At 46.0% G+C, this 14,348-nt stretch overlaps 1 protein-coding gene across 2 annotated transcripts in view; it reads right to left on the bottom strand.

Moving 5' to 3' along the window:
* Arfgap3 (ADP ribosylation factor GTPase activating protein 3) overlaps nucleotides 1-14,348 on the bottom strand; it is a 50,002-nt gene that overhangs the window by 18,787 nt on the left and 16,867 nt on the right. For both annotated transcript variants that reach the window (XM_008844754.3, XM_008844755.3), the window contains exons 5-8: nucleotides 12,566-12,646; nucleotides 9,184-9,268; nucleotides 5,557-5,616; nucleotides 1,969-2,015 (exon numbers count right to left, since the gene is read on the bottom strand). In XM_008844754.3, the coding sequence (XP_008842976.1) occupies nucleotides 1,969-2,015; nucleotides 5,557-5,616; nucleotides 9,184-9,268; nucleotides 12,566-12,646 (273 nt within the window). The remainder of the gene's footprint in view (nucleotides 1-1,968; nucleotides 2,016-5,556; nucleotides 5,617-9,183; nucleotides 9,269-12,565; nucleotides 12,647-14,348) is intronic.

The raw sequence follows: 14,348 nt of genomic DNA, 5'->3' as shown, positions 1-14,348 counted from the left end.
CTGGAGAGGTGGCTCAGCAGTTAAAAGCACTGGCTGCTCTTGCAGAGGACCTGGGTTCAATTTCTAGCACCCACATGGTGGCTAATGACTGTCCATAACTCCAGTTCCAGGGGAATCTGATGCTCTTCTCTGACTCTGTGGGCATTGGACAACACAGGTGCATTTACATACATTCAGGGAACACACTCACACACATAAAATAAATAAATAAGACTGCAAAAAACAAAAAAACAGAAAACCCCATGAAAACTCCCAAACCTTTTATGACTGCCATTCTGACTGGGTGAGATGGACTCCCAATGTAGTCTTATTTTTGTTTATTTTTAAATATTTAAGTGTGTGTGAACACACATTTGAGCATATGCACACGTGTGTGTGGATACCCTTGGAGGCCAGAAGAGAGCTTTGGATCTCCTGGAGCCAGAATTACAGGTGTTTGTGAGCTGCCATAGGTGATGGGGTCCAAACTTCCAGCCCTCACGACGGAGCAGTGAGTGCTCCTGACCACCGAGCCAGCTCTTCATTTCTCAGTGTAGTTTTTTTAAATTTAAAATAGTTTATTTTTAATTTAAAGAAATATTTTATTGTTTTTATTTTCTGTGTATTGACAGCATGTGTGTGAGTGCACCCATGTCATGCAATGCCTGTGGAGGTCAGAAGAGGGCATCAGATCCTCTGGAACTAGAGTTAAGGATGGTTGTTAGTCGCCATGGGGGTGCTGGAAACTGAATCTGGGTCCTCTCTAAGAGTAGCCAGTGCTCTTAACTGTTGAGCCTCTCTCCAGCCCTCTCAATGTAGTTTTAATCTGCATTTTTCTGAAGGTAGAACTGTTTTTCATGTGTTTATTACCCATTTTGTAACTAATCTGAGAACTGTCTGTTCATTTGTCCATTCATTGATCAGACTGATTTCTGTTAGTTTTTCAGTTTTAAAACTGGTTATTTTATTTTACGAGGGTGTTTTGCCTGCATGTGTGTAAGCCACCCACACATCCAACATCTGAGGAGGCCTGATGAGGGCATGGGAACTGCAGCTGTGGATGGCTGTCAGCTGCCACATAGGTGCCGGGAACTGAACCCAGGTCTTCTGCAAGAACAGTCAATGTTCTTAAGGCTGAGTCATCTCTCCAGCCCTGAGTTTTCGATTTCTTTATATATCCTGGGTATTAACACTGTCCCAGGTACAGTTAAAAGACTGTCTTGCATTCTGTAGCTGTCACTGAACCTGACTGCTTCCCATGCTGTGTGGAAGCTCATTGACTTCATGAAACTCCATACTGCTTTAGGACTGTAAACTAGTGTGGCCACTGTGGAGGTCAGTAGGGAGGTTCATCAAAAAAATAAAAACAGGGGCTGTAAAGTTCAGTGGTTAAGAGCACTGGCTGCTCTTGCAGAAGACCCGAGTTCAGCTCCCAGCACCCACATGGCGGCTAACAACTGTCCTAAACTCCAGTTCCAGGGGATCTGCCACCCTCATCTGGCCTCTGTGGGTATTACATGCACATGGTGCGCTTACATACATGCAGGTAAAATACACACATAAAATAAAGATAAACATTAAAAATAAACCCACTAAAAACACCCAGCTACAGCACTCCTGGGTACTTACTCAAAGGATTCCAAGTCAGCTATCACAGACACACCTGCATATATCTACATTCACCGAAGTGCTAGTCACAATAGCTAAGTTCTGGAACCAATCCAAAGTGTCCAACAGCAGAGGAATGGATAGATGAAATGTGGCATACGTACACAACAGAACCAAATTATTAACCAGGGAAAAGCAAGGGATGGTGGGGGACAGGAATATGCCTGAAGGACATTATGTGTTTGTATGGAGATATCCTCACAAAAGTCAGTACCATGTGCAATGAAAATACTCCAGTTAAAAAGAAAACTTAGAAGAAAAAGTGGCTCTCTAGTTTTAGAGCCAAACAACCATGCGTTTTATATGTGGCGTAGTACTTACTCCTTTTTTTGCTTGACTTGGTTTCTTTTTTATGATAGAGGAAACCTCTGCCAAAAAATAAAAATTAGAGAGTCAGACTGAGAGAAGTCACACACAATTTTTCTATTCTAAGGTGCCTTTGAAATAAGATGCCTTATTAGTCTGTCTTCCGAAACCCCTCGCACCTGTGTATATGTAGGTTGCCAGGGTTCAGTCAGCATAGAGTCTGGGGTTTCTCTACACAGGGCTCGTCCCATTTAATGCTCTCTTCAGGGCAATTTAAAACATATTCTCCTGGGCCAGGAAGATGGCTCAGTAGCTAAAGGTGCTTTCTGCCCAGCCTGACGACCTGAGTTTGACCTGTGGGACCCATATGCCGAAAAGAGAGAACTCCTGCAGTTTGTCCTGTAACCTTCACACACACACTGTGACATGCACCCCACCATAAATAAATAAATAAATAAATAAATAAATAATAAATAAATAAATGTAATGAAACTCTCACACTTTCCTATTGAATTCTACACACACTGTGACATGCACCCCACCATAAATAAATAAATGAATAAATGTAATGAAACTCTTCACACTTTCCTATTGAATTCTATTCACCAAGTTTCTAAGGTGAAAAGGTTGGTCTTCTTAGATTTGGGGCCCTTTCTCTGTGTAACATGGCTTTTAAAAAAAGATTTATTTATTTTAACTTTATGTGTATGAGTGTTTGTGTGTACATGTGTACTATGTGTGTGCAGTATCCTCAGAGACCAGAAGAGAGCACTGGATCCCCTGGAACTGGAGGTATAGGCAGTTGTGAACCATGTGGGTGCTGGGAACTGAACCTGCGTCCTCTGCAAAAGCAAGTGCTCTTAACCTCTGAGCCATCTTTCCAGACCCTGACACAGCTTTTGATGAACCCTCCAACACTCGCTGTCCTGCTCAGGAGAGGCGCAGTCCTGACCCTGTGATTTCTTTGGATCCAGGTCTGCTGCTTGTGGCCTCCTGCCTTGTGTCGCTACCTGAAGCCCTGCTGTCCACAGTCTCGGAAGACCCCACCCCACCCCCACCCACTTCCTGCCCAAGTCCTGCCTGTCTTGGACTCTGGCTATGTTCTGTGATCAGTTTCTGCAGCCTTTATCATTTGCTCTAAAGTGAAGGCTGGGGGGCACCAGTGGGAGCCCAGCAGCCTGTCAACCTTGTCCCTCAGGTCACACCCATGAGCTTCAGAAACACAGTTCCTGGTCCCAACTTTGACAGGTTTTGTTCACTTTGTGCAGCCTTATCAAGTTGCCAAGTTATCTGTGGGACAGGGCAGCTCCCTGGATCTGTGCTAGGTTGCCAGGTCCCAGTCCTGACATGGCTAAGTACTGTTTGTGCCATGATCCCTTCCTCTACTCTAATGCCCTGACAACCAGATGAAGACTGGGCTCTGTCTTTGGTTCTTTCTATTAAATAATAATAATTAAAAAAAACAAAACCCCAACATTCTAATTTTTTTTCTGGTACCAGGGATTGAACCCAGGGCCTCAGGCACACCAGGCAAGTGCTCTACCACTGGAGCTGCATCTCCAGCCCTACACTTTTTGTTATTCTTCCTCCCCATAGCTCTTTCCCTCTTCCTCTTCCTCTCCTTCCCCCTTCCCCCTCCCCTCAGGGTTACCCAGGTCTTGTGCATGTCAGGCAAGTAATCTGCCTTCACCAGGCAGCATGGGGTGCTGGGACCAATCCCAGGGCTTGTATGCTGGGCAAACACTGAGGAATACCACCAGGTCCTTAAAGTCTTTTAAAAATAAAAAGTTAGCCAGGTGTGGTGGCGCACGCCTTTAATCCTAGCACTTGGGAGGCAGAGGCAGGCAGATCTCTGTGAGTTCGAGGCCAGCCAGGTCTACATAGTGAGTTCCAGGACAGCTGGGACTACAGAGATCCTGTCTCAAAAAGACAAAAAAAAAAAAAGAAGAAAGTTGCCGGGCATGGTGGCACACGCCTGTAACCCCAGCACTTAGGAGGCAGAGGCAGGTGGACATCTGTGAGTTTGAGGGCAGCCTGGTCTACACAGTGAGTTCCAGGACAGCTGGGGCTAAAAAGACAAAAAAAAAAAAAAAAAAAAAAAAAAAAAAAAAGAAAGTTAACCCAGCATCGTGTTGTAACTAAAGCAATTGGAGTCTGGGCTGGGCCTCTCATCCTTGACTCACATGTACACTTTATCATCTGGAGACTAAGAAACAGAGAGCATTTGACCATCTCAGCGGCTGTTTCCTTCACACTTTTTTGCCTTTTCACTAAGATCTCAGTAGTAGTACTTTCTAAATTTCAAAAAATTTATATGCTTTTACAGAAAGTTCCTTTCTTTCTTTCAACACTTTCTGAATTTCTGAGTATTTTTCAACCTACAGTTATATATATATATTTTTTTAGAACTGTGTTTTAGGAACCCAGGAAGAATAACATCTTGGGTAGGGGCATAGCTTGGTGGTAGTGCTCTCGTTTAGCATGCATGAAGCTCTAAGTTCCAGCCTAACACACACACACACACACACACACACACACCCCAAAAGGTGAAAATATTTGCGCTGGGAAGAGTACCTAAAACCCCAAGTGGCAGTCGATTGTAACCTTCAGCCCTATTCAGAGGACAACACTGCATTTCAAGTGTCAATCACCCACATGGGACTTTCTTTTTCCATCACTTTGCCTTAGACTCCAATTGCACTTGTCACATAACCTGCCCCTACTCTGAGAAGGCTAATACATGATGAAAGCCACTGAACTATTTAGTTTTTTGGTTTTTTTTTTTTTTTTTTTTTTTTTTTTTTTTTTTTTGTTTTTTTGAGACAGGGCCCCCCTGTACCCCCCCCTGGCCTGGAACTCGCTATGTAGACCAGGCTGGCCTTGAACTCTCAGAGATCCACCAGCCTCTGCCTCCCAAGTGCTGGGAATAAAGGCTGCAACACCACGCCTGGCAGTAGTTATTTTTTTAAGTAATTAATTTTTATTTTATGTGTATGAGTGTTTTGATTGCATGTATGTAAGCATGCCATGTGCATGCAATGCCTGGAGAGGCCAGAAGAAAGTGCCAGATCTCCCAGAACTGGAATTATGGACAGTTGTGAGCTGACATGTGGGTACTGGGAAGCAAACCCAGGTCCTCTGCAAGAGCAGCCAGTGCTCTTAACCACTGAGCCATCTCTCCAATTCCCTGTTTAGTAATTTTTCATCAAAGTGGCTACTTTTCAATTAATACAATACAATGCACATCACCATCAAACTGTAATTCCCTAGAAATGAAACACTCGCTTCGCTTTCAAGTTCAGAACAAGACTGAAATGCTGCGTTCCTGTGTGATCAGGGAAGGTGAGTGTGCTGAGCTCAATCATGGGCCTGTCTCCAGGAGATGTGAGCCAGGCTTTGCAAGGTCTACAGCAACCCACTTCCCACTCATCAGGCAGGCTAATCAGAGCAGCATCTTTGCCTGATAAGATCTTGCTAATGGATTCAGTCAGATGATGCTGTCCTATTCAGAACTGAGACATGGAGGCAGAATGCACAGATGGGATTTGGTTTTCCCTAATGACTCTTATCTCACAAACCAGATACTGGCTGGCAGCATCTTACCTAAATTAGCCTTCCCTGGGGCATTCAGACCCTCCACGCTGGGTCCTTGTTCTGGTCCACCTGCAAGTGTAAAACACTGGTATTAATGCAGAAAATATTCTCATCAAATTTGCTTTTGCCTGTGGAAGAATTCCAGATGCTCAGTCCTGTGTCTCTTCTGGTCCTGTCAAGAGTCACCTTTCTTTTAGCTCCATATTCTTTTCATTTTATGTGTAGGAGTGTTCTGCCTGCACAAATATGTAAGTGCACCCATGCATGCAAATGCCTTCAGAGGCCAGAAGAGGGCCTCAGATTTTTGGAACTGGAGCCGCCATGTGGGTTCTGGGAACCAAAACAGGGTTTTCCACAAGAACAGCCAGTGCTCTTAACCAATGAGCCATCTCTCCAGCCGGATATTATTATTATTATTATTATTATTATTATTATTTTGGTTTTTTTGAGACAGGGTCTCCCTGTAGCCCAAGCTGTCCTGGAACTCACTATGTAGACCAGGCTGGCCTTGAACTTTATAACAGAGATCCGCCTGCCTCTGCCTCCCAAGTGCTGGGGTACAGGCGTGCGCTACCACGCCCAGCCATTATTTTTTTAATTAATTAAATTTAAAAAATTTTTATATGTAGGAATGTTTTGTATGCATATACATATAAGTGTACTATATGCATGTAATGCCAAGGCATCGGGTCCCCTGTAACTAGTGTGGTTGGTTGTTAGCAGCCATGTGGGTGCTGGGAACTGAAGCAGAGTCCTCTGCAAGCACAGCCAGTGTTCTTAACTGTTGAGTCATAGTCTATAATAAGTATATATAAAAGAATATATATACTATTTGTGTGTCTGTGTGTGACGACACATAAGCTGGTACTCTCCCAATGAGCTACATCTCCAGCCATCATTTCAACTTTTTTTAAAATATATTTTATATACTTTAAAAAAATTATTTATTATGTGTTACGCATGTATTGTGTGCATGTATGTAAGTGCACCTGTGTTTTCAATGCCCCCAGAGGTCAAAAGAGGGTAATGCCCACAGAGGTCAGAAGAGGGTGTCAGATTCCTTGGAACTGGAGTTATAGATGGTTGTTAGCCACTATGTGGGTGCTGAGAACCGAACCTGGGTCCTCTGAAAGAGCAGCCAGTGCTCTTAACCTCTGAGCCATCTCTCCAGCACCAAAAATATATTTTATATTTTCAACTGACATAACAATTATACATATTTATGAGATTCAGTGTGATATTTCAACACATGTACACAATCAGATCAAGGTAAGTGTCATATGTCATTTCAACACTTATGATGTCTTTGTATTAGAAGCATCTGAATCCCTCTCTGCTACCTATGAGACAACTCTGACAACCACAGTTATCCCAAGATGCTATAAAACAGAAGCCATTCCTCCTCATCAACTAGCCCCTTGGCCCTGGTAGCCATCCTCTCCACAGCTCCTTCCCTGTCCTAAAAGATCTGATTTAAAAGTTCAGTAAGAGCTGGGTATGCTGGTGTTCTCTTGTAATCCCAGCACTCAGGAGGCAGATACAGGAAGATCAGAAGTTCAAGGTCATCCTCAGCTACATAGCAAGTTTAAGGCCAGCCCAACCACATGACCTTGTCTCAAAAAAAAAAAAAAAAAAAAAGTCCATTAAAATCGAAGTGTATTTTTTATTTATTTTTTTGTCTTTTTGAGACAGGGTCTCCCTGTAACCCCAGCTATCCTGGAACTATGTAGACCAGGCTGGCCTTGAACTCACAGAGATCCGCCTGCCTCTGCCTCCCGAGTGCTGGGATTAAAGGCACGCACCACCATGCCCGGCTTGAAGTATATTTTTTATATGATGGTTTTGTTTGAAACAGGGTCTCACTATGTAGCCCCAGCTGGCCTGGAACTGGCTATGTAGACCAAGCTGGCCTTGAACTCAAGAAATCCACCTACCTCTGCCTCCTGAGTGCTGGGATTAAAGACATGAGCCACCACACCTGGCTCAAAAATATGATACGTATTATTTTTATGTGTGAGTGTTCTGTCTGCATGTATGTACTACCACATATGTGCAATGCCTGCAATAGCCAGAACAGGGTGTTGGACCCCCTGGAACTGGAGTTATGGACCAGTGTTAGTCACCATGTGGGTGCTGAGAATTGACCCCTGGTCCTCTGCAAGAGCAGCCATTGCTTTAAGCCACTAAGCCATCTCGCCAGCCCTTTGTAGTCTTGTTACTTTGAAAGGTTGCACCTGTGAAGAAGATGCAGGTCTCCTTAGCAGCAGAACAAAGGGCAGGCACAGGTGGGAAGGAGCCAGGATGTGACAGGGGCCTCTCAGGGAGGGCCTCTCTGCTGAGTGGAGGTCACAAAAATGAAATCTGCTCAGTCACTCAGGTTTCTGGTTGTGAAAAAAATGGGGTCATCTGGACTTGGTTGTCACACTATCTCCCACGCCTGTGGCCTTCAATCTCAAAGGGCCTTTTATGGAATTTGCAACAGTGACAACAGAGGTGGTATCACACTTGCAGAAAGCCCTGGCCCACCCTCCCTGCTGCCACAGGGGAGTCTGGGGTTACTTTTCTCTGTCTGGATAATGGGAAACAGTAAGAATCAGGCAGACTCCTCATCTGAACAAAGCATGTCTCCCAGAGGTCAAAGCTCCCCTCTGCTGGACACAGGTGGCACAATCTGAGGGAGTGGCAGTCTCTAGAACAGGGAGTGCTGTACCATGAGGGAGGCAAAGCACAGGTGCAGCTGAGTCCAAGCAGGTGCTAGGTGCACTGGAGCTGAACTCCAATAAGGAAGCCACCCCATGCCAACTAGGGGAGACTTCCAATCCAACACACAGGGAGCAGCATGGAAGCCAGCAAGATAATGGGGCCGGGGAGGCAGCAGGTTCAACTCCTTCCTGGCAGGCATCTGAAATTACATATGAACATGAACGCCCCACCACCACCAAAAAAATAGGGTTGAAAATCCTGGGGATAAAACAGCCATGCTGGAGCTCCCCAAGAGTACACACAACCTGAAAATGCTCATCATTTGTCTTCCAGAACTTTTCCAGGGGCTGGGGATGTGGCTCAGTGGACAGAGTGCTTGCCAGACATGCACAAAACCCTGGGTTCAATCCTCAGCACTAGATAAACCAGGAGAGGTGGTGCACCGATATAATCCTGGCACTCGGGAGGTAAAAGCAGGATGGTCGTCCAGAATTCAAGGTCATCCTTGCAAGTTTGAGGGCAGCCTGGGCTACATGAGGCCCTATCTCAAAAAAAACCCAATAAATAAAATTCTACAATAAAATCAACAAATTGACTCATCAGGTGCCAAGTACTTATGTGATGGTTTTAAAACAGAACTCTCACTTTCTGATTATAAAAAGTAACATGTATTTATGAAAATTCATACTTCAAAAGTGTGTCAGAGAGAAACAAAAAATCCTCCAAGTTATTTCATTCTCTAGGTAAGAGTTTAGTTGAGTCTTCTAAAACGTCTTCTGAGTATACATGGTTTTGTTTCTTTTCTTTACAAAATGAGACTGACCCTATTTCATGTTTGGTCACCTTTATAATCTGTCATGGATTAACGCAGAGGTTGGTCCCTAACTTCAGTAATTTCATCCTTTACCACTATGGCGTTTCCATGGACCCCACCTTCGTTCTTCTCAGGAGTGGCTTCTGCAGCCCATGGTGTTAAAGGAGGTGGCTGTAGCTGCGCTGCTCTCACTGTGCCACTGACCTGCAGGAAGGTGAGAGATGTCATCATCAGGCAAGAGGACTCATCACCCATAGACAGCACAGGGAGGGTGGCCGAGTGCACAGCCCCCATGAGCACCAGCTTCTGGAACAGCTATCAGAACCTGTCTATGCTTGGTGGTTTGTTTGCTTGAGACAGCTCTCCCTGCAGCCCCATCTGGCCTGGAACTCACTATGTAGACCAGGCTGGCCTCCATCTCACAGAGATCCGCCTGCCTCTGCCTCCTGAGTGCTGGGATTAAAGGTGAGAACTACCACGCCTGGCCTGTGGCTATTTTTACATCTCTGTTTCAGTGCTCAAATGTCTTAACTCCCCGACCCCCCACTTTTTTTGGGGACAGAGTCTCAGACTGGCCTCAAACTTGCTATTGCAGTAAAGAATGACTTTGAACTTCTGACTTTCTGTCCACTTCCCAGTGCCGGGAAGGTAGGCACACACCAGCACGCCTGGTTCACGTAGTGCTGGGGACCCAACCAGGGCTTCATGCATGCTAGGCAAGCACTCTACGAACCAAGTTACGACCCCAGCTCCCCTCCTATTTTAAAATAATTTGGGGGAGATAATTTCAGATTTACACATAAACTGTACAGGTGGTGCAGTGTGTCTATGTACCCACTTCCTCTGACATTAACATACCACAGCATGCCTGTCAAATCTAGCAGTTTTCCCACCACCATCTCTTCTGCTCCAGGACCCCACGCTACACGCAACACAGAGCGATCCCGCCTCTTCAGTCTGTTTCTGGGTCCCTCCTTGTCTCTTATGACCTTAAAACTTTTGAAGGGCACTAGTCAGGTACTTTGTAGACTGTCCCTCAGTTTGGTTCTCTGAGGAAGTGTTCTCTCCTGGCCTCCTGTCGACAAGACACTGGTGACAGTCCCTTGACCCTTGGTGACATCTGCCAGTTTCTGTCCTTTCCACACTCCAATCTTGGAGTGACATTTTTCCCACAGGTAACCTGGGCTCCTCTATTGGACGATGAGAGTTAGAAACCAAGATCTGGGTGCTGGGTGCTTGTGCTAGGGTATCACTGTCTCTAGGCCTCCCAAAGGCCAGGCAGAGCTGGGTTATACATGTGCTTGGACACAGATACATATTTACCTATAGTTTCCTATCTCTGCATATATGTACGCACACAATAAAGGGATGCACACTAAAATACACCAGAGTTGAGCCCACAGCACCCTGTTCCTGGCTCTCCTTTTGGCCCATCATCCTGTTTCTGCTGTCTCTAGCTACCAGCCATGGCGCTCTGATCCAGTCTGCATCTAGTTCTAGGGTAAACAATAGCCAACACACCACGTGAGATCACATTAGGTCTATTACCTGCCCAGGTTGGCCTCAAGTTTGCTCAACTATGAAGCTCATGTTGCCCTGGAACTCATGATCCTCCCGTCTTAGTCTCCCGAGTGCTAGGATTACAGGTCTGTGTGACCCCACCCGGTTTCTCGTAACTATTGATTACATCAATGACAGTAAATCTGTGCAAATCATAATAGCAAAAAAATCAATATTTGACTTTTTTTTGCATGTGTATAGCATGCATGTGTATGTATTCACGTGTGTGTGAAGGCCAGAGGTTGGTACCAGATGTCCTCTTTGCTTGTTGTCCACTTTGTTTACTGAGCAGGGCCTCTGGCCAGTACCTCACCAGCTTGCCTGAGGGATCCTGTTTCTCCCCCTTGAGCACTGGGACTAGAGGTGGCTTCCACAACTGCCCAGCTTTTACATGGGTGATGGGGATCCAAACTCTGGTACTCAGTTTGCACAGTAAGTGCTTTATCCACTGAGATACCTCCCCAGCCCAACTTAATAACTTCTATGGTTTGGATGACTTTTTATTTTTTAATTTTGTGTTTTCAAGGCAGAGTTTCACTCTGTAGCCCAGGCTGCCCTGGAACTCACCACACTAAAGCTGGCCTCTAACTTGTAGCAGTGCCCTGTCTCAGATTCAGGAGTGTCAGGGTGACAGACATGAGCTGTGAGGCCTGACTACGGTTTGGATCTTAAATACCTTCCAAAGGGTCATGTGTCACTCACTTGGCTCCCTGTCCATGGCACCTACAGCTGGTGGTGGAACCTTTAGGGGGTGGAGTCCAAAGAGAAGTCTCAGGGCCACTGGGATTGCCCTTGAAGGAATCACAGGACTCCAGGCTCCTCTAGCAACAGGCTTGCTCCTCTAAACTCTCTCAACCAGGATATTCTACCCTCAAACAGGCCCAAAAACACTGGGCCAACCAACCTGGCCCGGAACTTCCACAGCTGTGAGTCACAATAAAAAAGGGCTAAACAGCACTTTAGCAAACAGTGACCCTCCCAGCAGGACTAGGAGGAGGCAGAGAGCTGGGAGAACAGGAGGCCCTAAGCCAGAGTGGCAGGTGCTGTTTTAAATTGCCCAGCAGCCTTTTGGATTTTACAGGCCTTACCTTCCTCAGCAAAGTAATGTCAGGAAGATTCATGAAAACACCATGGACTGTTGTCCTTGTTGCTATGCAACCACTACAGACCACTGACTCTGTGCCACGTTCTAGTTTTTACCTGTGTTATTTAATTCTCAGAGTAGCCTTGACAGACACCGTGTACACAGTGGATGGGGCACCGAGATTCAACCCTCCTGAAAACTGTCTTCCATCTGCACGTTCTGGGGTGACTGTGGCACAGCCCTAGAACAATGTCTCAGCTTCCCCGAAGGTGCAGAGGCGACCACATTCCAGCCAGTGGGACAGGGACAGGAGCAGTGAGGGGTGCCACGCTAGACTGTCTGCAAAAGGATAGGTACTTGGTTTCCTGTACATTCATCCTCTTCCCAGGAGCTGTGAAAGGTCTTACACTGGAGCCCCATGCTAGACTCTGAGCGAGAAGCCAAACAGAACAGCACAGGAAGCTGGGGGGTGGCCAATGGCCTGCCCCTGAATGCCATCTGGTTAACTGGTTGTATTTCAGGTTGTTATGACAGCAGCTTAGCGGGCATCTTAACTGAAACATCTCTAATGCACACTTGTTACAAGTTCAGAAGCAGCACACTTTGGAATTACTTGAAAGGCAGAAGAGGACGCTCAGCAGCTAAAACACACACTGTTCATGCAGAATACTCAAGCTGGCTTCACAGAACCCATGTCAGGTGACAAAACCACCTGTAACTCCAGATCCAGGAGATGCAATGCTCACTTCTGGCCTCCGAGGTCGTCTGCACTCACATGCACATACCACACACAGACACACACATACACACAGTCAAGTGAAACAAATCTTTAAAAACGCATGAAGCAGAGTACGTACCTCAGATGTGTGAGAGGTGAAGAAATCCTCCTCCTTTGGAGAAGGGGACACAGGCGGGACCACACAGCTGTCAAGCCACAGCTGGAAGGGAAGGAAAGCAGAGCATAGCAGGGTTTGACTCGACCTACCCTCTCCCCTCTGCAGCCTCCCGCAGACCTGCACCACCACGCCCACCAGGGCTCCTAGCAGCTGTGGAAGGTAGCTCCAGTCAGTTTCCCTTCCTACCCTGAAGAGGTCAAGCACCCCAACTCCCTTTCAGATGTAAGTGCTGGTTCTAAACCACAGTGACCCCCACGGTCCTGGTTTCCACACCCAGGAATCACCCTCCTCACTGAAGCTGCTTGTGACCCCAGATCAGGATTCATGGAGTTTTCACATCCATTCTCAGGTACAGGAAGCAAAAATAAGCCATGTAGAAAGCAGGCTCCCAGCAAAGGGGGAGCAGGTATGCTCCACCCTGCACATCAGGCCTCAGACTCATGGCCACCAGCCCGTCAGCAGTCCCCTCTACAGCCACTTTCTATTCCACTAATGCTTGAATGCTTAAAATGACCCCGAGTGCAGTGTCCAGCAGCTGTCCAGGCTCCTCAGCTCACGAGGGCTGTGAGGAGCCTTCCTGAAAAGACACATGGTATCTCAGTCCTGCTCAGGCCTGAATGTTCCTAAGTTCCCAATACACATTAAATAAGGTTGGCTATTAGCTAATTAATTAGGGGCTAGAGAGATGACTCAGTGGTTAAGAGCATTTTCTGCTCCTGCAGAGACCCCAGGTTTGGTGGTTTGGTTCCCAGCACTCACATGGGGGGGTCACAACCATCTGTAATTCCAGTTCTAGGTGATCTCTTTTGGTCCCCCTGGGTCCCTGCATGCACATGGTACACTTAAGCTCACACAGGTAAACACCCATATACATAAAATAAATAAATAAATCTTGTGTTAAAATCCATTCTTTCTTTTGCAGTTTAAGGACCAAACTCGGGGTCTTTCATATACTAGACAAGCATTCTCTCACTGAGCTAGACCTCAAGCCCCTTAAGTGAGTGAGACTGATTGATTGATTTTATTTATTATTTTTATTTTATGTGTATGCATGTATTGCCTGCATGTAGGTAAGTGCTCCCAAGTGGTGGGATTAAAGGTGTGTGCCACCAGGCTAGCTTGTTTCTTGTTTTTGTTTTTTGAGACAGGGTCTCAAAATGCAGGCTGGCCTTGAACTCTCCATGTAGCCAGGTACCTGGGCTTGAACCTAAGATCCTCCTGCATCTGCCTCTTTTTTTTTGGTCTTTTTGAGACAGGGTCTCCCTGTAGCCCCAGTTGGCTGAACGCACAGAGATTCGCCTGCCTCTTCCTCCTAAGTGAGTGCTTGGATTAAAGACATGAGCTACCACATCTGCCTCTTTGAGTGCTGGGGTTACAGAGGTTAGCCAGCACATCTGGTACTAAAATGAGGCATCTTAATGAGACACACACAGGAGGTAAGGTTATGCATTGATCAATTAATGAAAATGTGACCCAAGGCTGGAAGGAACCTAACCCATAGTGTCTTTAAAAAAAAAAAAATTATTTTTATTTTATGTGTATGAGTGTACTGGCTAAATGTATGTTAAGTGCATCCGTGTCATGCAATGCCTTGTGGAGGTCAGAAGACAGCATCAGATTCCCCTGGAACTGGAGTTTCAGACCATTGTTAGCTGCCATGTAGGTGCTGGGAATCAAACCCAGGTCCTCTGCAAGAGCAGCCAGTGCGCTTAACCTCTGAGTCAACTATCCAACCCTGCTAACC

This window comes from Nannospalax galili, unplaced genomic scaffold, assembly GCF_000622305.1.
Source record: "Nannospalax galili isolate Female #2095 unplaced genomic scaffold, S.galili_v1.0 scaffold180, whole genome shotgun sequence".
NCBI lineage: Eukaryota > Metazoa > Chordata > Mammalia > Rodentia > Spalacidae > Nannospalax > Nannospalax galili.
Note: the sequence above shows the minus strand (reverse complement) of the source record. Positions and strands in the feature narration are given on the sequence as shown.